This window comes from Tachyglossus aculeatus, chromosome 1 (assembly GCF_015852505.1).
Source record: "Tachyglossus aculeatus isolate mTacAcu1 chromosome 1, mTacAcu1.pri, whole genome shotgun sequence".
Taxonomy (NCBI): domain Eukaryota; kingdom Metazoa; phylum Chordata; class Mammalia; order Monotremata; family Tachyglossidae; genus Tachyglossus; species Tachyglossus aculeatus.
The window spans coordinates 2,787,248-2,814,723 of NC_052066.1; the positions used below are offsets into that span (position 1 = coordinate 2,787,248).

At 51.0% G+C, this 27,476-nt stretch overlaps 1 protein-coding gene across 1 annotated transcript; it reads right to left on the minus strand.

Moving 5' to 3' along the window:
- Positions 1-1,650: 1,650 nt before the first annotated feature.
- On the minus strand, positions 1,651-15,717 carry DTX3L (deltex E3 ubiquitin ligase 3L). The gene is made up of 6 exons (XM_038752073.1): positions 14,367-15,717; positions 11,851-12,014; positions 10,548-10,809; positions 6,515-7,641; positions 3,898-4,115; positions 1,651-1,886 (listed from the first exon to the last, which is right to left on the minus strand). Exons 1-6 carry the CDS (start codon positions 14,593-14,595, stop codon positions 1,817-1,819), a joined length of 2,070 nt encoding a protein of 689 aa, XP_038608001.1. The 5' UTR covers positions 14,596-15,717; the 3' UTR covers positions 1,651-1,816.
- Positions 15,718-27,476: the final 11,759 nt, after the last annotated feature.

Genomic DNA, 27,476 nt, shown 5'->3' on the forward strand with positions numbered 1-27,476 from the left:
TATAGGTCTATTTATTTCTATCGCTGCCTGTTTACTTCTTTGGATGTGTAGATATCTATAATTTTATGTATTTCTATTGTTGCCTGTTTACTTGTTTGGATGTGTAGATGTCTATAATTCTATTTATTTCTATTGCTGCCTGTTTACTTGTTTGGATGTGTAGATATCTATAATTCTATTTATTTCTATTGCTGTCTGTTTACTTGTTTGGGTGTGTAGATATCTATAAGTCTATTTCTATTGTTGCCTGTTTGTTTTGATGTGTAGATAGCTATAATTCTATTTATTTCAATTGTTGCTTGTTTGTTTTGATGTGTAGATAGCTACAATTCTATTTATTTCTATTGTTGCCTGTTTACACGTTTTGATGTAACATATTTATTACTCTATTTTACTTATACATATTTACTATTCTATTTTATTAATGATGTTCATATAGCTATACTTCAATTTTTCTGATGGTTTTGACACCTGTCTCCATGTTTTGTCTTGTCTTCTCTCTCCCTCTTCTAGACTGTGAGCCTGTTGTTGGGTAGGAAACATCTCTATATGTTGCCAACTTGTACTTCCCAAGCGCTTAGTCCAGTGCTCTGCACCCAGTAAGCGCTCAATAAATACAATTGAATGAAGGAATGATGTGTAGTTATCAATAATTCAATTTATTTCTATTGATGCCCTTTCATTTGTTTTGATGTCTGCCTCCCCCCTTCTAGACTGTAAGCCCGGTGTAGGCAGGGGTAGTTTCTCTTTGTTGCTGAATTGGACTTTTCAAGTGCTTACTACAGTGCTCTGCACCCAGTAAGCGCTCAATAAATGTGATTGAATGAATGAATGAATGATGTGTAGATATCTATAATTCTATTTATTTCTATTGATGCCCTTTTACTTGTCTTGATGTCTGCCTCCCTGCTTCTAGACTGTAATCCCGGTGTGGGCAGGGATAGTTTCTCTTTATTGCTGAATTGGACTTTTCAAGTGCTTACTACAGTGCTCTGCAATCAATCAATCAATCAATCAATCGTATTTATTGAGCGCTTACTATGTGCAGAGCACTGTACTAAGCGCTTGGGAAGTACAAATTGGCAACACATAGAGACAGTCCCTACCCAACAGTGGGCTCACAGTCTAAAAGGGGGAGAGCGCTCAACAAATACGATTGAATGAATGAATGAATAATAATAATAACAATAATGGCATTTATTAAGCGCTTACTATGTGCAAAGCACTGTTCTAAGCGCTGGGGGGATACAAGGTGATCAGGTTGTCCCACGGGGGGCTCACAGTCTTAATCCTTGTTTTACAGAGGAGGGAACTGAGGCCCAGAGAAGTGACGTGATTTGCCCAAAGTCACACAGCTGACAATTGGCAGAGCCGGGATTTGAACCCGTGACCTTTGACTCCAAAGCCCGGGCTCTTTCCACTGAGCCACGCTGCTTCTATGAGAGGACCTGACGGATGCTTGGGTCCCTTCCCCGCTCCCGCCTTCGTCGCCTCCCCTTTCCTGAGACCACCAAGCGCTCAGTACAGCACCCCGGTGGGGCTTCGGGTCTAGTCCCCCTTCCCCGTCTCCTCCAGGACCAGTCATCCCACAAGCCCCCTCCCCTACCACCCCCCTACCAGAGAGAACAGAGGAGCCACTCAATCCATCAATGGTATTTACTGAGCGCCTACTGGGTGCAGAATACTGTGCTGAGTGCTAGGGTGAGGACTATCCAGCAGGGTAGGAGAGGGGAGGGGGGCCAGCAGAGGGGTGGGGGGTCCATGTCAGCCCTCCGGCCCCTGTCCATCAAGCCAGCCAGTGGCCACCTGTGTCCGGTCACTCGATCCCTTTGGCCTTGAGCTCCTCTCGGACGCGCCCCAGGTAGCTGGGGTCCGGATAGCCGAACCTACGGAGGGGGGAGGAAGATGGGGGGGGCAGATTGACATCAAGTCCTCCCAAAATCAGGGCCACCTCCTCCCAGAGGCCTTCCCAGACTAAGCCCCAACTTTCCCCCGCTCCCACTCCCTTCTGCGAGGCCTTAACTTGCTCCCTTCTCTTCCGGCCCTGTCCCAGGCCCACACCGCTTATTTCCACATCTGTCATGGGATTTCTTTCTACTGATGTCTGTCTCCCCCCGCCTCCCCCTCCACCATAGACTGCCAGCTCATTGTGGGCAGGGATTGTTTCTCTTTATTGTTGTATTGTACTTTCCCAAGTGCTTAGTCCAGTGCTCTGCACACAGTAAGCGCCCAATAAATACGATTGACTGAATGAACTACTCTGGTGGGCCCCTGGCCCGTCCCAACCTTCCCTCCCCATTTCTCTCTCCCCTTCTCCCTCTCTCTTTCTCTCTCCCTCTTTTTTCTCTCTTTCTCCCTCCATCTCTTTTTTCTCTCCCTCTCACTATTTCCCTCTCCCCTTCCCTCTACTTCTCTCCCTCCCTTTCTCTTTTTCCCCTCCATCTTTTTTCTCCCTTTCTCCCTCCATCTTTTTTCTCTCCCTCTAATTCTCTCTCCCCCTCCCTCTTTCTATTTCCGTCTCCCCCTTCTATTTCTCTCTCCCCCTCTGCCTTTCTCTCTCTCTCTTCTTCTATTTCTGCCCCCTTTCTCTGTCCCCCTCTCCCTCTATTTCTCTCCCCCCTTCCTCTATTTCTCTCTCCCCCTTTCTCTTTCTCTCTCCCTTTTTTCTCCTTTTCTCCCTCCATCTCTTTTTTCTCTCCATCTAATTCTCTCTCCCCCTCTCTCTTTCTATTTCTCTCTCCCCCTTTCTCTCTCCCTCTCTGCCTTTCTCTCTCTTTTCTTCTTCTTCTATTTCTCCCCCCTCTCTCTGTCTCCCTCTCTATTTCTCTCCCCCTTTTCCTCCCTCTCTCTCTATCTCTCTCCCCCTTCTTTCTCTCCTTCTCTGTCTTCTTCTCCCCTTTCTCTCTTCCTGGCTTCTCTCCCTCTTTTTCTGTCCCTCTCCGTTTTTCTCTTTCTCTCTCCTTTTCTGTCCCTCCCTCTCCCGCTCCTTTCTCCTTCTCCCTCTTCCTTTCTTTCCCTCTCTTTTTTCTCTCTCTCCCTCTTTCTCCCCCATCTCTCTCTCTCTCTCCCCCCATCTCTCTCCCTCCTTCACTTTCTCTCTGCCTACAGCGACCGTTGTACAGCGCTCTGCCCACAACAGGTGCCCAGTCATCATCATCAATCGTATTTATTGAGCGCTTACTGTGTGCAGAGCACTGTACTAAGCGCTTGGGAAGTACAAGTTGGCAACATACAGAGACAGTCAAGACTGAACCTGGGGCAGGAGTAGATCTGGGTGGGTTTTCCCCATCACCCAGCTGAATGCTGACCCCCCCACCCTCCAAAATCGGGGCCCAATATGTCTCGTGATGCTCGGACTTTAGGCCAGAGGGCATTTCTGGGGTGTGGGCAGGCCTTGGCCAGAATCATCCACTTGGATGGACATGGCCAGGACGTGGCCAGGACGTGGCCAGGCTATTACTGGGCATGGCCAGCACGTGGCTGGGATAATAATAATAATAATAATAACTGTGGCATTTGTTAAGTGCTTACTAGGTGCCAGGCACTGGACTAAGCATTGGGGTAGATACAGGATAATCTGGTTGGACACAGCTCCTGTCCCACCTGGGGCTCACAGTCTTCATCCCCATTTGACAGATGAGGGAACTGAAGCCCAGAGAAGTGAGGTGACTTCCCCAAGGCCACACAGCAGACAAGTGGCGGAGCGGGGATTAGAACCCGTGACCTTCTGATTCCCAGGCCTGGGCTCTGGCCACTGGGCCACACTGGATGTTGCCCGGGCACCACCGGGCATGGCCAACATGTGACCGGGGGCGGCCGGGACATCGCCAGGGTGTTACTGGGATGTCTCCAGGGTGTCGCCGGGATCGGCCGGGAGGATGCCGGGGGGGCTCTGACCTGGAGGGCCCCCCGTTCTGGCTGGTCTTGTGGTGGATGTCATTCCAGGTGATGACGTTCCTGGCCCCGGTGGTCCGCGACTGGCCGATGGTGAAGATCAGCTTCCGGTCGAAGGCCACTCTCAGCAGGCGCAGGACGGCCTGGCCCTCGGCGTCGTTGGGCAGATAGGCCACCCGACATGTGCGCTGGAACGGCTGACCGGGGCACGGGTGGTTGGCCTGGGGGAGAGGGGCACGGACATCGTCGGCACCGCGTCGGGAGGCCGGATCCCTGACCGGGCCCATTCCCAGACCAGGCACGGCTGCATCCCTCAATCCCACCCTTCTTCGGCTCTCCCATCCCACCCCCTGACCCACATAATAATGATGGGATTTGTTAAGCTCTTACTATGTGCCAAGCACTGTTCTAAGCACTGGGGAGGTTACAAGGTGATCAGGTTATCCCACTTGGGGCTCACAGTCTTCATCCCCATTTTCCAGATGAGGGAACTGAGGCCTAGAGAAGTGAAGTGACTTGCCCAAAGTCACCCAGCTGACAACTGGCGGGGCTGGGATTTGAACCCATCACCTCTGACTCCAAAGCCCGGGCTCTTTCCAATGAGCCACGCTGCTTCTAGATGTTGCCAACTAGTACTTCCCAAGCGCTTAGTACAGTGCTCTGCACACAGTAAGCGCTCAATAAATGCGGTTGAACATCTAGAGATGGTCCCTACCCAACAGTGCGCTCACAGTCTAGAAGAAGCGTTCTCCATCTGCCAAGTACTGAGTCAGAGGTCATGGGTTCAAATCCCAGCTCCGCCAATTGTCAGCTGTGTGACTTTGGGCAAGTCACTTAGCTTCTCTGAGCCTCAGTTCCCTCATCTGTAAAATGGGGATTAAGACTGTGAGCCCCCTGTGGGACAACCTGCTCACCTTGTAACCTCCCCAGCACTTAGAACAGTGCTTTGCACATAGTAAGCGCTTAAGAAATACCATTATATTTTTAGACTGTGAGCCCACTGTTGGGTAGGGACTGTCTCTATATGTTGCCAACTTGGACTTCCCAAGCGCTTAGTACAGTGCTCTGCACACAGTAAGCGCTCAATAAATACGATTGATGATTATATATATATATATATATATATATATATATATATATATATATAAATGACATGTGACTTTGGGCAAGTCACTTAACTTCTCTGGGCCTCAGTTCCCTCATCTGTAAAATGGGGATTAAGACTGTGAGCCCCCTGTGGGACAACCTGATCACCTTGTAACCTCCCCAGCGCTTAGAATAGTGCTTTGCACATAGTAAGTGCTTAATAAATGCCATTATATATATATCTAAATGCCATTATATCTATATCTATATCTATCTATCCATCATCTATCTATCTATCTATCTATCTATCTATCTATCTATCTAATCTACATATCTAGAGACGGTCCCTACCCAACAACGGGCTCACAGTCAATAATTACGACTGTAAGCGCTCAATAAATACGATTGATTGACTGAATGATTAAAATCCGTCTGAACGAATGAAATACCACAACTACCGTCATTAGCGTAACCCCTCGAGCACTCAGGAAAGCTCTCGGCAAATGGTCAGCGTTCAATAAATAGGATCGATCGATGGATCAGTCGTACAAGTTGGCAACATATAGAGACGGTCCCTACCCAACAGCGGGCTCACATCATTATTATTATTACAATGCCTGGCACACAGTAAGCGGTCAATTCAACCGTATTTATTGAGCGCTTACTGTGTGCAGAGCACTGTACTAAGCGCTTGGGAAGTACTAGTTGGCAACATCTAGAAGCAGCATGGCTCAGTGGAAAGAGCCCGGGCTTTGAATAAGCTTTTAGACTGTGAGCCCACTGTTGGGTAGGGACTGTCTCTATATGTTGCCAACTTGTACTTCCCAAGCGCTTACTCCAGTGCTCTGCACACAGGAAGCGCTCAACAAATATGATTGATTGATTGATTGATTTGGAGTCAGAGGTCATGGGTTCAAATCCCGGCTCTGCCAATTGTCAGCTGGGTGACTTCGGGCCAGTCACTTCACTTGTCTGGGCCTCAGTTCCCTCATCTGTAAAATGGGGATTAAGACTGTGAGCCCCCTGTGGGACAACCTGCTCACCTTGTAACCTCCCCAGCGCTTAGAACAGTGCTTTGCACATAGTAAACGCTTAATAAATGCCATTATATATATATATATATATATCTAAATGCCATTATATCTATATCTATATATATCTCTATCTATCTATCTATCTATCATATATCTATCTATCTATCTATCTATCTATCTATCTATCTAATCCATATATCTAGAGACGGTCCCTACCCAACAACGGGCTCACAGTCAATAATTACGACTGTAAGCGCTCAATAAATACGACTGATTGACTGAATGAATAAAATACGTCTGAGCGAATGGAATACCACAATTAGCGTCATTACCGTAACCTCTCGAGCACTCAGGAAAGCGCTCGGCAAATAGTAAGCGGTCAATAAATCGGATCGACCGACGGATCGGTCCTCCTTTTCGCCCGGGCCTCTCCCTCAGCCACCCCAACCTCCACACCCCCAGAAAACCCGCCCGCCCCGGAGCCCCGGTGACAAGCTCACAGCCTGACGGCCGGCGGCTATGTCGTAGGTGATCTCGATGGTGCCGCAGCCCGGGTGTCCGGGGAGGCTGGTGGGCAGGACACGCGTGCTCATGGTTCCCGGAGGTTGGTTGCCCGTCTCCTTGCCGTAGGACTGCTGGCATATGGGGCACACTGGCTTCTGCTCCAGGGCCCGCTGGATGCAGGGGGAACAGAAGGAATGCCGACACTTTTCCAGGGTCTTCTTGTCCCGAATGGAGTCGAGGCAGATGGGACACACGTCCTCCTCCTCCTCCTCCTGAAGGCCGCCACGGGCCTCCCCTCCCGCCCGGTCCTCCATCGGGGAGAGATAGTGCCCGAGTCTCTGGGTGGCATCCTGGAGGATGGCGGGCAACCCCCAGAGCGCGGTCATCCCCCGGCCCGGTCCCGGGTCCGGATCGGGAGGCGGCTTCTGGAAGTTTCCGGAGACGCGGCCCGGCTCCGGAGGCCCTTCGGGAGCGGCGAGGGAGGCCCGCTGCTGCGGCCGCGAGGACAGGCCCTGGAAGGCGTCCACGAAGGCCGCGCGGGCGTGGGCCGACAGGTCGGGGCCCGGCCTCCGCGGCTCGAACAAGAGGAGGGTGGGCTCGGGGACCGGAGTAGGCCACACTCTCACGGAGAACTTCGTCTCGATGGCCCGCACGTGCGGCTGCAGCTCGGTCAGCAGCCGGGACTCGGCCGCGGACAGGGTGACGGTGGCCGGGGGCCCGTGGAGCTGCACTTTCACCCCCGCCGCCTCCTCCAGGGCGGCCTCCACCTCCCACGGGGGACCCAGGAGCCCCACGCGCCCGCCTTCGGCCCGGATGAGGAGGCCGGGGAAGCGGCGGCCCAGGGCCCGCGCGGCCTCGTCGGGCCGGGGAGCGAGGGCCGCGGGGAGCTGCTTGTAGGCGAGGTCCAGCGTGGCCTGTTTGAAGGCCTCGGCGAAGGCCTCGCCGGCCGCCACCGTCGCCGGGGGTCCGTCCGGGACGAAGCGCACCGTGGCCGAGCCCTGGGGGTCGGCCTCCATCCGCACGGCCACGCGGTACTGGCGGCAGAGGTCCTTCAGGGTGGCGGCGAAGACGTGGCTGAAGTAGTCGTAGAGGCTCAGCGGCACCACGATGGGGGGCGAGGGGCCTGAGGAGGGAGACGGAGGCCCGAGGGGCCGAGTGCGAGGGGCTCCCAAGGGGACCGCTTGGTGCGGACGACGGGACTGTGAGCCCGCTGTCGGATAGGGACCGCCTCTATGGGTTGCCAACTTGGGCTGCCCAAGCGCTTACTACAGTGCTGTGCACACAGTAAGCGCTCAATAAATACGATTGATTGTGAGCCCGCTGTTAGGTAGGGACCGTCTCTATGTGTTGCCAACTTGGGCTTCCCAAGCGCTTAGTGCAGTGCGCTCAATAAATTAATAAATATGATTGATTGTGAGCCCGCTGTTGGGTAGGGATCGTCTCTATGGGTTGCCAACTTGGGCTTCCCAAGCGCTTAGTGCAGTGCGCTCAATAAATAAATAAATACGATTGATTGTGAGCCCGCTGTTGGGTAGGGACCGCCTCTATGTGTTGCCAACTTGGGCTTCCCAAGCGCTTAGTGCAGTGCTCTGCAAACAGTAAGCGCTCAATAAATACGATTGATTGTGAGCCCTCTGTTGCGTAGGGACTGCCTCTATGGGTTGCCAACTTGGGCTTCCCAAGCGCTTAGTGCAGTGCGCTCAATAAATAAATAAATACGATTGATTGTGAGCCCGCTGTTGGGTAGGGACCGCCTCTATATGTTGCCAATTTGGACTCCCCAAGCACTTAGTATAGTGCTCTGCACACAGTAAGCGCTCGATAAATTATTAAATACGATTGATTGTGAGCCTGCTGTTGCGTAGGGACCGCCTCTATGGGTTGCCAACTTGGACTTCCCAAGCGCTTAGTGTAGTGCGCTCAATAAATAAATAAATACGATTGATTGTGAACCCGCTGTTGGGTAGGGACCGCCTCTATGGGTTGCCAACTTGGACTGCCCAAGCGCTTAGTGCAGTGCTCTGCACACAGTAAGCGCTCAATAAATACGATTGATTGTGAGCCTGCTGTTGGGTAGGGACCGTCTCTATGGGTTGCCAACTTGGGCTTCCCAAGCGCTTAGTGCAGTGCGCTCAATAAATAAATAAATACGATTGATTGTGAGCCCGCTGTTGGGTAGGGACCGCCTCTATGTGTTGCCAACTTGGACTTCCCAAGCGCTTAGTATAGTGCTCTGCACACAGTAAGCGCTCAATAAATTATTAAATACGATTGATTGTGAGCCTGCTGTTGGGTAGGGACCGTCTCTATGTGTTGCCAACTTGGGCTTCCCAAGCGCTTAGTGCAGTGCGCTCAATAAATAAATAAATACGATTGATTGTGAGCCCGCTGTTGGGTAGGGACCGCCTCTATGTGTTGCCAATTTGGACTTCCCAAGCGCTTAGTATAGTGCTCTGCACACAGTAAGCGCTCGATAAATTATTAAATACGATTGATTGTGAGCCCGCTGTTGGGTAGGGACCGCCTCTATGGGTTGCCAACTTGGACTGCCCAAGCGCTTACTACAGTGCTCTGCACACAGTAAGTGCTCAATAAATACGATTGATTGTGAGCCCGCTGTTGGGTAGGGACCGCCTCTATGTGTTGCCAACTTGGACTTCCCAAGTGCTTAGTACAGTGCTCTGCAAACAGTAAGCTCTCAATAAATATGATTGAATGAATGAATGAATAATAATGGCATTTGTTAAGCGCTTAGTATGTGCAAAGCACCGTTCTAAGCGCTGGGGGGATACAAGGCGATCAGGTTGTCCCACGTGGGGCTCACGGTCTCCATCCCCATTTTACAGATGAGGGAACTGAGGCTCAGAGAAGTGAAGTGACTCGCCCAAAGTCACACAGCTGACAAGCGGCAGAGCCGGGATTAGAAGCCACGACCTCAGACAAGTGGCAGAGCCAGGATCATTCATTCATTCATTCAATCGTATTTATTGAGCGCTTACTGTGTGCAGAGCACTGTACTAGGCGCTTGGGAAGTCCAAGTTGGCAACATAGAGAGACGGTCCCGACCCAACAGTGGGCTCACAATCTAGAAGGGGGAGACAGGGTACAAAACATTATTATTATTCTCTGTGCCTCAGTGACCTCATCTCTAAAATGGGGATTAAAGCCGTGTGCAGAACACTGTACTAAGCGCTTGGGAAGTCCAAGATGGCAACATAGAGAGACGGTCCCTACCCGACAGTGGGCTCACAGTCTAGAAGGGGGAGACAGAGAACAAAGCATTATTATTATTCTCCGTGCCTCAGTGACCTCATCTCTAAAATGGGGATTAAAGCCGTGTGCAGAGCACTGTACTAAGCGCTTGGGAAGTCCAAGTTGGCAACATATAATAATAATAATAATAATAATAATAATGATATTATATTGCTAGAATAGAATAGAATAATGATATAGAATAGAATATATATGATATATATATGATATAGAAGATATATATCTATATATCTATATATCTCTCTATATATGATATATAATGATATAGAATAGAATATATAGAATAGAAGAATGATAGAATAATTCTATTCTATTCTATTTATTTTATTTTGTTAGTATGTTTGGTTTTGTTCTCTGTCTCCCCCTTTTAGACTGTGAGCCCAATGTTGGGTAGGGACTGTCTCTATATGTTGCCAATTTGTACTTCCCAAGCGCTTAGTCCAGTGCTCTGCACATAGTAAGCGCTCAATAAATACGATTGATGATGATGATGATGCTGATAGCATTTATTAAGCGCTTACTATGTGCAAGGCACTGTTCTAAGCGCTAAGCGCTTGGGAAGTCCAAGTTGGCAACATCTAGAGACGGTCCCTACCCGACAGCAGGCTCACAGTCTAGAAGGAGGATTAGAACCCAGGTCCTTCTGACTCTCTGGTCTGGGGTCTAGCCAGTAGGCAGGACTTTTTCATAGGGAAGACTCAGTGGGATGGTCGAGGCGGGAGAAGTCAGAGCGGAGATGGGGGAATCACAACTTACCCCCGCCGTCGACGGAAGAAGGCCCGGAGCCGTGGTCTCGGGAGGAGAGTTCGAGAGACGACTCGCGGCCCTCGTCCTTCCTCGACAGCTGCTGCTTGAGGAGGCGACGGAGCTCGGCTACGTCCTCCAAGTCGCCATCCACGGCCTCGATGCCCCGTGGGCCCCGGCGGAGGCTGAGGCGGGCGCAGCGGGCGGCCGCCTCTTCCCGCTGCCGTTCAGACAGTAGGCTGGTGCTCAGCTGGGCGCTCACCTTGACGAAGGGCTGAGACCAAAAACAGACCCGACGGACCAGGATGGCGGTGCCCGCGACCATCAGGAGCAGTGCTTAGCCCACTGTTGGGTAGGGACCGTCTCTCTATGTTGCCAACTTTTACTTCCCAAGCGCTCAGTACAGTGCTCTGCACACAGCGAGTGCTCAATAAATACGATTGAATGAATGAAATGAATATTCTATTGATTTTATTTTGTTAATATGTTTTGTTTTATTGTCCCTCTCCCCCTTCTAGACTGTGAGCCCGCTGTTGAGTAAGGGACCATCTCTATATGTTGCCAACTTGTACTTTCCAAGAGCTTAGTACAGTGCTCTGCACATAGTAAGCACTCAATAAATACGATTGATGATGATGATGATGATGATGAGCCCGCTGTTGAGTAAGGGAGCATCTCTATACGTTGCCAATTTGGACTTTCCAAGCTCTTAGGACAGTGCTCTGCACACGGTGAGCGCTCAATAAATACGATTGAATGGCTCAGTGGAAAGAGCCCGGGCTTTGGAGTCAGAGGTCACGGGTTCAAATCCCGGCTCCGCCAGTTGTCAGCTGGGTGACTTTGGGCAAGTCACTTCACTTCTCTGGGCCTCAGTTCCCTCATCTGTAAAAATGGGGATTAAGACTGCGAGCACCCCGTGGGCCAACCCGATCACCTTGTAATCTCCCCAGCGCTTAGAACAGTGCTCTGCACATAGTAAGCGCTTAATAAATGCCCTCATTATTATTATAAATGAATGAATGAAGAACGAATTAGCTTAATGAACTACAACTCACTGGATCATACTTTTCAAGCGCTTAGTACAGCGCTCTATCCACAGGAAGTGCTCAGTAGATACGGCTGATTGAGTGAATGATAGAATTGAATGAATTGATTGAATTTCTAGACTGTGAGCCCACTGTTGGGCAGGGACCGTCACTATATGTTGCCAACTTGGACTTCCCAAGCGCTCAGTACAGTGCTCTGCACACAGTAAGCGCTCAATAAATACGATTGATTGATTGATTGATTGATTGAATGATGCCATCAACCTCACCTCGTCACCGGGGGAACCGGCTGCCTCCGGGCAGGCCTCCGGTTCTGCTCCGGCCGGTCCTCGCTCCTTAAGTGCCTCCTCCGGGCAGGCCTCCAGCACCAGCTTGACTTGCTCGGCCCCGATCTGGACAGTGTGATCTCCATGCCTCAGCACCCCCTCCTTGTCTGGAGGAGAAAAATGGGGGGAGAGAAGAGAGCGCTTAGTACAGTGCTAAGCGCCTAGTCCAGTGCTCTGCACACAGTAAGCGCTCAATAAATACGATTGATTGATATTGATTGATTGAGGGGCCGGGGACCCCCGTCAGGGCTCTGGAAGCAGGGCGAGGCCGCATCCCCGAGGGCTCATGGAGGCGGCCCAACGCCGGTGGACTCCTCTATTCAATCAATCAATCAATCAATCGTATTTATTGAGCACTTACTGTGTGCAGAGCACTGTACTAAGCGCTTGGGAAGTCCAAGTTGGCAACATATAGAGACAGGCCCTACCCAACAGGGGGCTCAGAGTCAAAAAGGGGGAGACAGAGAACAAAACCAAGCATACTAACAAAATAGAATAAATAGAATAGATATGTACAAGTAAAATAAATAGAGTAATAAATATGTACAAACATATAGACATATATACAGGTGCCGTGGGGAAGGGAAGGAGGTAAGATGTTCATTCATTCATTCAATCGTATTTATTGAGCGCTTACTGTGTGCAGAGCACTGGACTAAGCGCTTGGGAAGTCCAAGTTGGCAACATATAGAGACGGTCCCTATCCAACGGTGGGCTCACAGTCTAGAAGGGGGAGACAAACTCTACCAAGCGTTCAGTCCAGTCCCAAGCTCCTGGAGGGCAGAGATCATCATCATCATCGATCGTATTTATTGAGCGCTTACTGTGTGCAGAGCACTGTACTAAGCGCTTGGGAAGTACAAGTTGGCAACATAAGATGGGCCCTAGAGAAGCGGCGTGGCTCAGTGGAAAGAGCCCGGGCTTGGGTGTCAGAGGTCGTGGGTTCAAATCCCGGCTCTGCCGCTGTCAGCTGTGTGACTTTGGGCTAGTTGCTTCACTTCTCTGGGCCTCAGTTACCTCATTTGGAAAATGGGGATGATGACTGTGAGCCCCACGTGGGACAACCTGATCACCCCAGTGCTTAGTACAGTGCTTTGTACATAGTGCTTAACAAATGCCATCATTATTATTATTATTCATTCATTCATTCAATCGTATTTATTGAGCGCTTACTGTGTGCAGAGCACTGGACTAAGCGCTTGGGAAGTCCAAGTTGGCAACATCTAGAGACGGTCCCTCCCCAACGGCGGGCTCACAGTCTAGAAGGGGGAGACAAACTCTACCAAGCGTTCAGTACAGTCCCAAGCTCCTGGAGGGCAGAGATGGGCCCTAGAGAAGCAGTGTGGCTCAGTGGAATGAGCCAGGGCTTGGGAGTCAGAGGTCATGGGTTCAAATCCTGGCTCTGCCGCTTGTCAGCTGTGTGACTTTGGGCAAGTTGCGTCACTTCTCTGGGTCTCAGTTACCTCATCTGGAAAATGGGGGTGAAGACTGTGAGCCCCACGTGGGACAACCTGATCACCCCACAGCACTTAGTACAGTGCTTTGCACATAGTGCTTAACAAATGCCATCATTGTTATTATTCTTCATTCATTCAGTCATATTTATTGAGCACTTACTGTGTGCAGAGCAATCAATTAATCAATCAATCGTATTTATTGAGTGGTTACTGTGTGCAGAGCACTGGACTAAGCGCTTGGGAAGTCCAAGTTGGCAACATATATAGAGACAGTCCCAACAGCGGGCTCACAGTCTAGAATGGGGAGAGAGAGAACAAAACAAAAACATATTAACAAAATAAAATAAATAGAATAAATATGTACAAATTGAATAAATAAATGGAGTAATAAATCCGTACAAACATATATCCATATATACAGGTGTTGTGGGGAGGGGAAGGAGGTAAGGCGGGGGGGATGGGGAGGAGGAGGAAGGGGAGATTGTTGTTGTCCCCCAAGCGCTTAGTACACTGCTCTGTACACAGTAGACTGTCAACTCCTCGAGGGCGGGGATCACATCTCCTAACTCCAGGGTTTTCTCCCAAACGCTCAGTCCAGTGCCCTCCACACTGCAGACTGTCAGCTCCTCGAGGGTGGGGATCACGTCTCCTAACTCTATTGCTAGAGAAGCCGCGTGGCTCAGTGGAAAGCACACGGGCTTTGGAGTCACAGGTCATGAGTTCGAATCCCGACTCTGCCAATTGTCAGCTGGGTGACTTTGGGCAAGTCGCTTCACTTCTCTGCGCCTCAGTTCCCTCAGCTGTAAAATACGGGTCAAAACTGTGAGCCCCCCGTGGGACAACCTGATCACCTTGTAACCTCCTCAGTGCTTAGAACAGTGCTTGACACATAGTAAGCACTTAATAAATGCCATTATTATTATTATTATTATCCCATCCCCCTGCCTGCCCACTCCACCCCCCGGGTTTTGTCCCCCTGTGCCCCCCGGGTATCCCCCTGACCTTGGGGCTTGGTGAAGCAGAGGAGGAAGGTGCCAGGGCAGGGGCCTGCTCGGACCTCGCAGTCTCCGCCCCCGGACCGATGCCCGCTCTGGAAGTGCTTCTGCAGTGCCCTCTGCACCCGCTGCTCCGGGGCCTTGTACCCAGGCTCGCAGACACGAACCACCAACGGCCACGACGGCGACGGCGGGCACCGAGGAGGCAGGGAGCACGGCCGGGGGCACCCTGACATCCTGCGACAGCGGACACACGGGTGGACGCGAGGATGGGCACGCGGACACGCGGGGAAGGAGTGGACGGGGGAGGATGAGGGGCAGGATGAGGGGCAGGCCGCAGGGCAGGAGTGGGCAGGCGGAGAAAGACGCGGGTCAGGATGAGGGACCGAGGGGCAGGATGCGGGGCAGGCCGTGGAGCAGGCCGCGGAGCAGGCCGCGAGGCAGGATGCGGGGCCTAGGAGTAGGCCGCGGGGTTAGGATGAAGGGCAGGGCATGGAGCAGGACCAGATGGGAGGAGAGAGACGCCGGGCAGGTTGCAGGGCGGAGGAGCTGGACACGAGTCAGGAGTGGCCAAGCGGAGAGAGAAGCAGGGCAAGATGTGGGGCCGAGGGGCAGGATGAGGGGCAGGATGCAGAGCAGGCCGCGGGGCAGGATGCGGGTCAGAGGAAAAGGACGTGGGTTTGGACCGGCCAGGTGGAGAGAGACGCGGGGCAGGCCGCAGAGCAGGATGAGGGGCAGGCCGTGGGGCAGGAGCAGGCAGGCGGAGAAAGACGAGGGTCAGGATGTGGGACCAAGGGTCAGGATGTGGGGCAGAGGAGCTGGACGCGGGGCAGGAGCGCACAGGCGGAGAAAAACGCGGGGCAGGATGAGGGGCAGGCCGTGGAACAGGTTGTGGAGCAGGATGAGGGGCAGGATGTCGGGCAGAGGGTCAGCACACAGGTCAGGAGTGACCAGGAGGAGAGTGACGTAGGGCAGGATGCGGGGCTGAGGGCAGGATGAGGGGCAGGTCACGGAGCAGGCTGCGGGTCAGGATGCAGAGCAGGATGAGGGGTGGGATGTGGGGCAGGATGAGGGGCAGGATGAGGGGCAGAGGTTCAGGATGCAGGGAAGGACAGGCCGCGGGTGAGGACCGGACAGGTGGAGAGAGGTGCGGGGCAGGATGCGGGGCCGAGCAGCAGGATGAAGGGCAGGATGAGGAGCAGGATGAAGGGCAGGATGAGGGGCAGGATGCAGGGATGAGGGGCAGGATGAGGGGCAGAGGTTCAGGATGCAGGGAAGGACAGGCCGCGGGCGAGGACTGGACAGGCGGAAAGAGGCGCGGGGCAGGATGGGGGCCGATCGGCAGGATGAGGGGCAGGATGAGGAGCAGGATGAAGGGCAGGATGAGGGGTAGGATGAGGGGCAAGATGCGGGGCAGAGGTTCAGGCCGCAGGGAAGGACAGGCCGCGGGTGAGGACCGGACAGGCGGAGAGAGGCAGGATGAGGGGCAGGATGAGAAGCGGGATGCAGGGCAGAGCGAGGGGCAGGATGAGGGGCAGAGGTTCACGACGCAGGGAAGGACAGGCCGTGGGTGAGGACCGGACAGGCGGAGAGAGGCGCGGGGTTAGGATGCGGGGCCGAGGGGCAGGATGAGGGGCAGAATGAGGAGCAGGACGAGGGGCAGGATGCGGGGCAGAGGTTCAGGATGCAGGGAAGGACAGGCCGTGGGTGAGGACCGGACAGGTGGAGAGGGGCAGGATGAGGGGCAGGGTGAGGGGCAGGATGAGGGGCAGGATGAGGAGCAGGACGAGGGGCAGGATGCGGGGCAGAGGTTCAGGACACAGGGAAGGGCAGGCCGTGGGTAAGGACGGGACAGGCGGAGAGAGGCAGGATGAGGGGCAGGATGAGGGGCAGGATGAGGGGCAGGATGAGGAGCAGGACGAGGGGCAGGATGCGGGGCAGAGGTTCAGGACACAGGGAAGGGCAGGCCGTGGGTAAGGACGGGACAGGCAGAGAGAGGCAGGATGAGGGGCAGGATGAGGGGCAGGATGAGGGGCAGGATGAGGAGCAGGATGAGAGGCAGGTTGAGTGGCAGAGGTTCAGGACGCAGGGAAAGACAGGCCGCGGGTGAGGACCAGACAGGCGGAGAGAGGTGCGGGGCAGGATGCGGGGCAGGATGAGGAGCAGGACGAGGGGCAGGATGAGGAGCAGGATGAGGGGCAGGATGCGGGGTAGAGGTTCAGGACACAGGGAAGGGCAGGCCGCGGGTGAGGACCGGACAGACGGAGAGAGGCAGGATGAGGAGCAGGATGAGGAGCAGGACGAGGGGCAGGATGAGGGGCAGGTTGAGGGGCAGAGGTTCAGGACGCAGGGAAGGACAGGCCGCGGGTGAGGACCGGACAGGTGGAGAGAGGCGCGGGGCAGGATGCGGGGCAGGATGAGGAGCAGGACGAGGGGCAGGATGAGGAGCAGGATGAGGGGCAGGATAAGGAGCAGGGCGAGGGGCAGGATGAGGAGCAGGACGAGGGGCAGGATGAGGGGCAGAGGTTCAGGACACAGGGAAGGGCAGGCCGCGGGTGAGGACCGGACAGACGGAGAGAGGCAGGATGAGGAGCAGGATGAGGAGCAGGACGAGGGGCAGGACGAGGGGCAGGTTGAGGGGCAGAGGTTCAGGACACAGGGAAGGACAGGCCGCAGGTGAGGACCGGACAGGTGGAGAGAGGCGCGGGGCAGGATGCGGGGCAGGATGAGGAGCAGGACGAGGGGCAGGATGAGGAGCAGAGGAGCAGGCCGCAGGAGGAGCGGGGCGGGGACTCCGGGTTCCGCGTCCGGACTTTTGTGTCCCGTTTCTGTTTCGTTTCCCCGCTGCCCCCGCCCTCCGACCCCCGGAACCCCGGAGTCCCGGCGCCCGAAGGCCCTCAACCCTCGGTGAGTGCGGGCCTGGACCGGACAGGACCTCCTCCAGGAGGCCTTCCCCGACTGAGACTCCCCCCTTATAATTATAACGATGATGATGGCATTTAGTAAGCGCTTACTATGTGCCAAGCACTGTTCTAAGCGCTGGGGAGGTTACAAGGTGATCAGGGTGTCCCACGGGGGGCTCACAGTCTTCATCCCCGTTTGACAGATGAGGTCACTGAGGCACAGAGAAGGAGAATAATAATAATAACGGCATTTATGAAGCGCTTACTATGTGCAGAGCACTGTTCTGAGCGCTGGGGAGGTTACAAGGTGATCAGGTTGCCCCACGGGGGGCTCACAGTCTTCATCCCCGTTTGACAGATGAGGTCACTGAGGCCCAGTGAATGATAATAATAACAATAATGGCATTTATTAAGCGCTTACTATGTGCCAAGCACTGTCCTAAGCGCTGGGGAGGTTACAAGGTGATCACGTTGTCCCACGGGGGGCTCACAGTCTTCATCCCCATTTGACAGATGAGGTCACTGAGGCACAGAGAAGGATAATAATAATAATAACGGCATTTATGAAGCGCTTACTCTGTGCAGAGCACTGTTCTAAGCGCTGGGGAGGTTACAAGGTGATCAGGTTGTCCCACGTTGGGCTCACAGTCTTCATCCCCATTTTCCAGATGAGGTCACTGAGGCCCAGAGAAGTGAAGCGACTTGCCCAAAGTCACACTTTCATTCATTCATTCATTCATTCAGTCGTCTTTATTGAGCGCTTACTGTGTGCAGAGCACTGTACTAAGCGCTTGGGAAGTCCAAGTTGGCAACATCTAGAGGCGGTCCCTACCCAACAGCGGGCTCACAGTCTAGAGGGGGGAGACAAACAACAAAACAAAACATATTAACCAAATAAAATAAATAGAATAAATATGTACAAGTAAAATAAATAGAGTAATAAATACGTACAAACCTATATACATGTGCTGCGGGGAGGGGAAGGAGGTGGAGGAGCCGGATTTGAACCCATGTCCACTGACTCCAAAGCCCGGGCTCTTTTCCACTGAGCCACGCTGCTTCCTCCCCATCACCCCCACTCCCTCCCTACCTCTACTCTTCTTCCCTCCTCCTCCCCACAGCTCTTGTCTATATTTGTACATATATTTTACCCTATTTTATTAATGATGTGTATATAGCTATAATTCTACTTATTTATACTGATAATAATAATAACGGTGGTTTTTGTTAAGCGCTTACTATGTGCCAAACACTGTTCCAAGCGCTGGGGTAGATACAAGGCGATCGGGTTGTCCCCCGTGGGACTCGCAGTCTTCATCCCCATTTCCCAGACGAGGGAACTGAGGTCCAGAGAAGTGAAGTGACTTGCCCAAGGTCACACAGCTGACAAGTGGAGGGGGCGGAATTGGAACCCGCGACCTCTGACTCCCAAGCCACGCTGCTTGCTACTTGTTTTGTTGCCTGTCTCCCCCTTCAAGACTGTGAGCCCGTTGTTGGGTAGGGACTGTATCTGTATGTTGCCAATTTGGACTTCCCAAGCGCTTAGTACAGTGCTCTGCACACAGTAAGCGCTCAATGATGATGATGATGGCATTTGTTAAGCGCTTACTATAATAATAATGATGGCATTTAAGTGCTTACTATAATGATAATGATGGCATTTGTTAAGCGCTTACTATGTGCAGAGCACTGTTCTAAGCGCTGAGGAGGGGGAATACAAGGTGATCAAGGTGATCAAGTGATCAAATGTATATATGTTTGTACATATTTATTACTCTATTTATTTATTTATTTACATATCTATTCTATTTATTTCATTTTGCTAGTATGTTTGGTTTCGTTCTCTGTCTCCCCCTTTTAGACTGTGAGCCCACTGTTGGGTAGGGACTGTCTCTATATGTTGCCAACTTGTACTTCCCAAGCGCTTAGTACGGTGCTCTGAACACAGTAAGCGCTCAATAAATACGATTGATTGATTGATTGATTGATCAAGTTGTCCTACGTGGGGCTCACAGTCTTAATCCCCATTTTACAGATGAGGTCACTGAGGCTCAGAGAAGCTAAGTGACTTGTTAGTTTCCTCTCCCCCTCCTCCCCATCCCCCCCGCCTTACCTGCTTCCCCTCCCCACAGCACCTGTATAGATGTTTGTACAGATTTATTACTCTATTTATTTTAATTGTATATATTTACTATTCTATTTATTTTATTCGGTTAATATGTTTTGTTTTGTTGTCTGTCTCCCCCTTCTAGACTGTGAGCCCGCTGTCGGGTAGGGACCGTCTCTATAAGTTGCCAACTTGGACTTCCCAAGCGCTTAGTCCAGTGCTCTGCACACAGTAAGCGCTCAATAAATACGATTGAATGAATGAATGAATGAATTTGTTAAGCGCTTACTATAATAATAATGATGGCATTTGTTTGGCATTTAATGATGGCTTGTACACATTTTACTATTCTATTTATTTTATTTGGTTAATATGTTTTGTTTTGTTCTCTGTCTCCCCCTTCTAGCCTGTGAGCCAGCTGTTGGGTAGGGACCGTCTCTAAATGTTGCCAACTTGGACTTCCCAAGCGCTTAGTACAGTGCTCTGCACACAGTAAGCGCTCATAAATACGATTGAATGAATGAATGAATGAATTTGTTAAGCGCTTACTATAATAATAATGATGGCATATGTTTGGCATTTAATGATGGCTTGTACATATTTTCCTATTCTATTTATTTTATTTTGTTAATATGTTTTGTTTTGTTGTCCGTCTCCCCCTTCTAGACTGTGAGCCTGCTGTCGGGTAGGGACCGTCTCTATCTGTTGCCAACTTGTACTTCCCAAGCGCTTAGTCCAGTGCTAAGCACACAGTAAGCGCTCAATAAATACGATTGAATGAATGAATGAATGAATTTGTTAAGCGCTTACTATAATAATAATGATGGCATTTGTTTGGCATTTGATGATGGCTTGTACATATTTTACTATTCTGTTTATTTTCTTAATATGTTTTGTTTTGTTGTCTGTCTCCCCCCTCTAGAGTGTGAGCCCGCTGTTGGGTAGAGACCGTCTCTAAATGTTGCCAACTTGGACTTCCCAAGCGCTTAGTGTAGTGCTCTGCACACAGTAAGCGCTCAATAAATACGATTGAATGAAGGAATGAATGAGCCCGTTGTTGGTTAGGGACGGTCTCTATATGTTGCCGACTAGGCCTTCCCAAGCGCTTAGTCCAGTGCTCTGCACACAGTAAGCGCTCAATAAATACGACTGAATGAATGAATAAGTGAATGAATAAATGGAAGACAGGACCGGTAGGACTGGGGGGGGGGGGGGGGGATTAGGGGGCCCCACCCCGGGCGTCCCCCCCGCAACCTCTGATTCGGAAATAACTGAGCCCCTTCCTTCCTCTCCCCCTCGTCCCCCTCTCCATCCCCCCCATCTTACCTCCTTCCCTTCCCCACAGCACCTGGATATATGGATATATGTTTGTACAGATTTATTACTTTATCTATTTATTTATTTATTTATTTATTTATTTATTTATTTTATCTGTACCTATCTATTCTATTTATTTTATTTTGTTAGTATGTTTGGTTTTGTTCTCTGTCTCCCCCTTTTAGACTGTGAGCCCACTGTTGGGTAGGGACTGTCTCTATATGTTGCCAATTTGTACTTGCCAAGCGCTTAGTACAGTGCTCTGCACATAGTAAGCGCTCAATAAATACGATTGATGATGATGATGATGATGATGATGATGATGATGATCCGGGCGCTCCGGGTCTGCCCAAGGACTCCCCAGGGACCAGGGGACCCCAACATCCTCCCCCACCCCCTCCCCCGCGTCCCCCATAATCAACCTACTAAGTTCATTCCTTCCTTCCTTCATTCAATCGTATTTATTGAGCGCTTACTGTGTGCAGAGCACTGTACTAAGCGCTTGGGAAGTCCAAGTTGGCAACATCTAGAGACGGTCCTTACCCGACAGCGGGCTCACAGTGTAGAAGGGGGAGACGGAGAACAAAACAAAACATTAACAAAATAAAATAAATAGAATATTCATTTCGTTCATTCAATCGTATTTATTGAGCGCTTACTGTGTGCAGAGCACTGTACTAAGCGCTTGGGAAGTCCAAGTTGGCAACATCTAGAGACGGTCCCTACCCGATGGCGGGCTCCCAGTCTAGAAGGGGGAGACAGACAACAAAGCAAAACATATTAACCAAATAAAATAAATAGAATTGTAAAATATGCACAAGCCATCATCAAATGCCAAACAAATGCCATCATTATTATTATAGTAAGCGCTTAACAAATTCATTCATTCATTCATTCAATCGTATTTATATAGTAAGCGCTTAACAAATTCATTCATTCATTCAATCGTATTTATTGAGCGCTTACTGTGTGCAGAGCACTGTACTAAGCGCTTGGGAAGTCCAAGTTGGCAACACATAGAGACAGTCCCTACCCAACAGCTGGCTCACAGTCTAGAAGGGGGAGACAGACAACAAAACAAAACAGATTAACAAAATGAATGATTGTATCCCCTCAGCGCTTAGAACAGTGCTTGGCACGTAGTAAGCGCTTAACAAATGCCCTCATTATTATTATTATTATTGGGAGAATGTAATAGCAATCAATGGCATTTATGGCACACTTACTACGTGCACAGCACTGTACTAAGCGCCTGGGAGAGTACAATAGAGAAGCAGTATGGTGTAGTGGAGAAAGTCCGGGGGACTGGGAGTCAGTCGGTCGTGGGTTCTAATTCTGCCTCCGCCGCTTGTCAGCTGTGTGACTTTGGGCAAGTCACTTCACTTCTCTGGGCCTCAGTTCCCTCATCTGGAAAATGGGGATCGAGACCTCGAGCCCCACGTGGGACAGGGACTGCGTCCAACGCGATTTCTTCGTGTCCTCCCCATCATCATCATCAATCGTATTTATTGAGCGCTTACTGTGTGGAGAGCACTGTACTGAGCGCTTGGAAAGTACAAGTTGGCAACATATAGAGACGGTCCCTACCCAACAGTGGGCTCACAGTCCTCCCCAGCGCTTAGTACAGTGCCTGGCACACAGTAAGCGCTTAACAAATACCACGGGTATTATCATTACGTGCAGAGCACTGCACTAAACGCTCGGGAGAATGCAATGGCAATCAATCAATGGTGTTTATGAAGTGCTTACTACGTGCAAAGCACTGTACTAAGCGTTTGGGAGGGTAACAGATAAAGAGAACTGCTGCCCCACAGTAATCGCTTAACAAATACCATAAACAAAAGTACTTTCATTCAATTGTATTTATTGAGCGCTTACGGTGTGCAGAGCACTGTACTAAGCGCTTGGGAAGTCCAAGTTGGCAACATCTAGAGACGGTCCCTACCCAACAGTGGGCTCACAGTCTAGAATCAATCTATCAATCAATCGTATTTATTGAGCGCTTACTGTGTGCAGAGCACTGTACTAAGCGCTTGGAAAGTACAGTCCGGCAACAGATCGAAACAATCCCTACCCAACAGACAACCCCGCCCCTACTTCTCTGTGCCTCAGTGACCTCATCCGTAAAATGGGGATTAAGATTGAGAACCCCATGCGGGTTCTCATGTGTTGCCAACTTGGACTTCCCAAGCGCTCAGTACAGTGCTCTGCACACAGGAAGCGCTCAATAAATAGAAGCAGCGTGGCTCAGTGGAAAGAGCGCGGGCTTTGGAGTCAGAGGTCATGGGTTCAAATCCCGGCTCCGCCAGTTGTCAGCTGGGTGACTTTGGGCAAGTCACTTCACTTCTCTGGGCCTCAGTTCCCTCATCTGGAAAATGGGGATTAAAACTGTGAGTCCCCCCTGGGACAACCCGATCACCTTGTAACCTCCCCAGCGCTTAGAACAGTGCTTTGCACATAGTAAGCGCTTAATAAATGCCATCATTATTATTATTATTATTATAAATACGATTGAGTGACAGGGACTGCGCCCATCCCGATTTGCTTGTATCCACGCCAGCGCTTAGTACAGTGCCTGACACATAGTAAGCGCTGATGAAATACCACAGTGATTATTATTATTCGCCTTGTGCAGTTGCCCAACTTTCATTCGATTGTATTTATTGAGCGCTTACTGTGTGCGGAGCACTGTATTAAGCTCTCGGGTGAGGACAAAATCGCATGGTTTAGTGGCTAGAGCCCAGGCCTGGGATTCAGAAGGTCATGGGTTCAAATCCCGGCTCCGCCACTTGTCTGCAGTCTGACCTTGGTCGAGTCACTTTACTTCTCTGGGCCTCAGTATCCTCATCTGTGAAATGGGGATTGAGACCGGCGCTCAGAACAGTGCCTGCACGTGGCGCTTAACAAATAACCGTCATTATTATCACTCGGAGCCCTTTGTCGGACAGGGACTGCGCCCAACCCGATTTTCTTATAGGAGCAACGTGGCTTAGTGGAAAAGAGCCCGGGCTTGGGTTCAAATCCCGTCTCTGCAGAGAAGCAGCGTGGCTCGGTGGAACTAATAATGATAATAATAATTTTGGTATTTGTTAAGCGCTTACTATGTGCAAAGCACTGTTCGAAGCGCTGGGAGGGATACAAGGAGATCAGGTTGTCCCACGTGGGGCTCGCAGTCTTCATCCCCATTTTAATAATAATAATAATGACATCATCATCATCAATCGTATTGATCGAGCGCTTACTATGTGCAGAGCACTGTACTAAGCGCTTGGGAAGTACAAATTGGCAACATCTAGAGACAGTCCCTCCCCAACCGTGGGCTCACAGTCTAAAAGGGGGAGACAGAGAACAAAACCAAACATACTAACAAAATGAAATAAATAGAATAGATATGTACAAATAAAATAAATAAAAAATAGAGTAAAAAATGTGTACAAACATATATACATATATACAGGTATATATGACAGTATTTGTTAAGCGCTTACTATGTGCAAAGCACTGTTCTAAGCGCTGGGGTGGATACAAGGCAATCAGGTTGTCCCACGGGGGGCTCACAGTCTTCATCCCCATTTTACAGATAAGGGAACTGAGGCCCAGAGAAGTGAAGTGACTTGCTCAAGGTCGCACAGCTGACAATAATAATAATAATAATAATAATAATAATAATAATAATAATTTTGGTGCTTGTTTTGCGCTTACTGTGTGCCAAGCACTGCTCTAAGCGCTGGGGAGGATACAAGAGCCTGGGATTTGGAGTCAGAGGTTGTGGGTTCAAATCCCGGCTCTACCAATTGTCTGCTGGGCGACTTGGGAGAGGTTACTTCTCGTCTCTGGGCCTCAGTTCATTCATTCATTCATTCACTCAATCGTATTTATTGAGCGCTTACTGTGTGCAGAGCACTGGACTAAGCGCTTGGGAAGTACAAGTTGGCAACATAAAAAGACGGTCCCTACCCAACAGTGGGCTCACAGTCTAGAAGGACTCGGTTCCCTCATCTGTAAAATGGGAATTAAGACTGTGTCCAACTCAATTTGCTTGTATCCACCCCAACGCTTAGTACAGTGTCTGGCACATAGTCAGCGCTTACAAATACCGTTTATTATTATTATTTTCATCATCATCATCATCACTGGAGAAGCGGCGTGGCTCAGTGGAAAGAGCCCGGGCTTGGGAGTCAGAGGTCATGGGTTCAAATCCCGGCTCCACCAACTGTCAGCTGTGTGACCCTGGGCAAGTCACTTCGCTTCTCTGTGCCTCAGTTACCTCATCTGGAAAATGGGGATTAAGACTGCGAGCCCCCCGTGGGACAACCTGATCACCTTGTATCCTCCCCACTGCTTAGAACAGTGCTCGGCACATAGTAAGCGCCTAACAAATGCCATTATTATTATTATTATTGTCATCATTACAATAGCCATCAATCAACGCTTACCATGCTGGGTAGGGACCGTTTCTATATGTTGCCAACTTGTACTTCCCAAGCGCTTAGTCCAGTGCTCTGCACACAGTAAGCGCTCAATGAGTGAATGAATGAATGAATGAATGTGTAGAGCACTGGACTAAGCGCTTGGGAGAGTCCAATATCAACTTAACTTCTCTGAGCCTCAGTTACCTCATCTGTAAAAATGGGGATTAAGACTGTGAGCCCCACATGGGACAACCTGATCACATTGTATCCCCCCAGCGCTTAGAACAGTGCTTTGCACATAGTAAGCGCTTAACAAATGCCATCATTATTATTATTATCCAGCAATGGCATTTATTGAGCACTTCCTGCGTGCAGAGCACTGCACTAAGCGCTTGGGAGAGTCCACTACAACAGAGTTAGCTAAGTTCCCTGCCCATAAGGTCGATGGCATTTCTGGAGCGTCTACTGTGTGCCGAGCACTGTGCTGAGAGTCCAAAACAGTAGACTTGGTCACCCAGCTGACAATTGGCGGAGGCAGGATTTGAACCCATGACCTCTGACTTCAAAGCCCGGGCTCTTCCCACTGGGCCACGCTGCTTCTCTACTTGTACTTCCCAAGCGCTTAGTCCAGTGCTCTGCACACAGTAAGCGCTCAATAAATACGATTGATTGAATGAATTGAATGAAGGAAGGAACTTGGTAGACGCCCCTAACTTTACCCAGCCTGGATGGGGGTCCCCCCCGCTCCCCACACCTTGAATGCTCATTGTCGGTCCTGATTTGGTTCCCCAGAGGAGTCTTGCCCCGGGACTGACTGAAACGCCCCCCGGAATCCTCTGAACTCTCCCGGAATCCTCTGAAGCCCCCTGGAATCCACTGAGTCACTCCCGGAATCCACGGAAACTTTCTGGACTCCTCTGAAACTTCCCGGAATCCACTGAAACACTCCTGGATTCCACTGTGACGCCCCCGGAATCCACTGAAACTTCCTGGACTCCTCTGAAACTCCTCGGAATCCACTGAAACACCCCTGGAATCCACTGAAACGCCCCCAGAATCAATTGAAGCCCCCTGGAATCCACTGAAGCCCCCCAGAATCCACTGTAACACCCCTGGAATCCACTGAAACTTTCTGGACTCCTCTGAAACTCCCCAGAATCCACTGAAACACTCCGGGAATCCACTGAAACACCCCCATAATCCATTGAAGCCCCCTGGAATCCACTGAAGCCCCCTAGAATCCACTGTAACGTCCCCGGAATCCACTGGAACTTTCTGGACTTCTCTGAAACCCGCCGGAATCCACTGAAACACTCCTGGAATCCACTGAAATGCCCCCCGAATCCTCTGAAGCCCCCTGGAATCACTGAGACACCCCCGGAATCATCTGACCACCACCCCCGGAATCCTCTGAAGCCCCCTGGAATCCACTGAGACACATCCCGGAATCCACTGAAATTTTCTGGACTCCTTTGAAACCCCCCGGAATCCACTGAAACGCCCCCAGAATCATCTGAAGCCCCCTGGAATCTTCTGAAGCCCCCAGGAATCCACTGTAATGCCCCCGGAATCCACTGAAACTTTCTGGACTTCTCTGAAACCGCCCGGAATCCACTGAAAGACTCCTGGAATCCACTGAAACGCCCCTGGAATCCTCTGAAACCCCCTGGAATCCACTGAAACTTTCTGGACTCCTTTGAAATGCCCCAGAATCCACTGAAACGTCCCCAGAATCCTCTAAAACCCCCTGGAAGCCACTGAGACACCCCCGGAATCCTCTGAAACTTTTTGGACTCCTCTGAAGCTCCCCGGAATCCACTGAAATGCCCCCAGAATCCTCTTGAAGCCCCCTCGAATCCATCCACTGAAGCCCCCTAGAATCCACTGTAACGCCCCCGGAATCCACTGAAACTTTCTGGACTCCTCTGGACCCCCCTGGAACCATCCAACCCCCCCTCCCCCCGGAATCCACTGAAACACAAGCAGAATCCCCCTGGAATCCATTGAGACACCCCTGGAACCCACTGAAACATTCTGGACTCCTCTGGAACCCGCCAGAATCCACTGAAACACACCCAAAATCCTTGGGCACGACCCCCAATCAACTGATATCCCCCCAGAATCCACTGAAAAGCATCCCCGGAACCCTCTGAAACTCCCTGGAATCCATAGAAACGCCCCTGGAGTCCACTGAAACTTTCTGGACCCCTCTGGAACCCACCAGAGTCCACTGAAACACACCCAGATTCCTCAGACACCCCCCACCAATCCAGTGAAATCCCCCCAGAATCCACTGAAAAGCATCCCCGGAATCCTCTGAAACTCCCTGGAATCCACAGGGACGCCCCTGGAGTCCACTGAAACTTTCTGGACTCCTC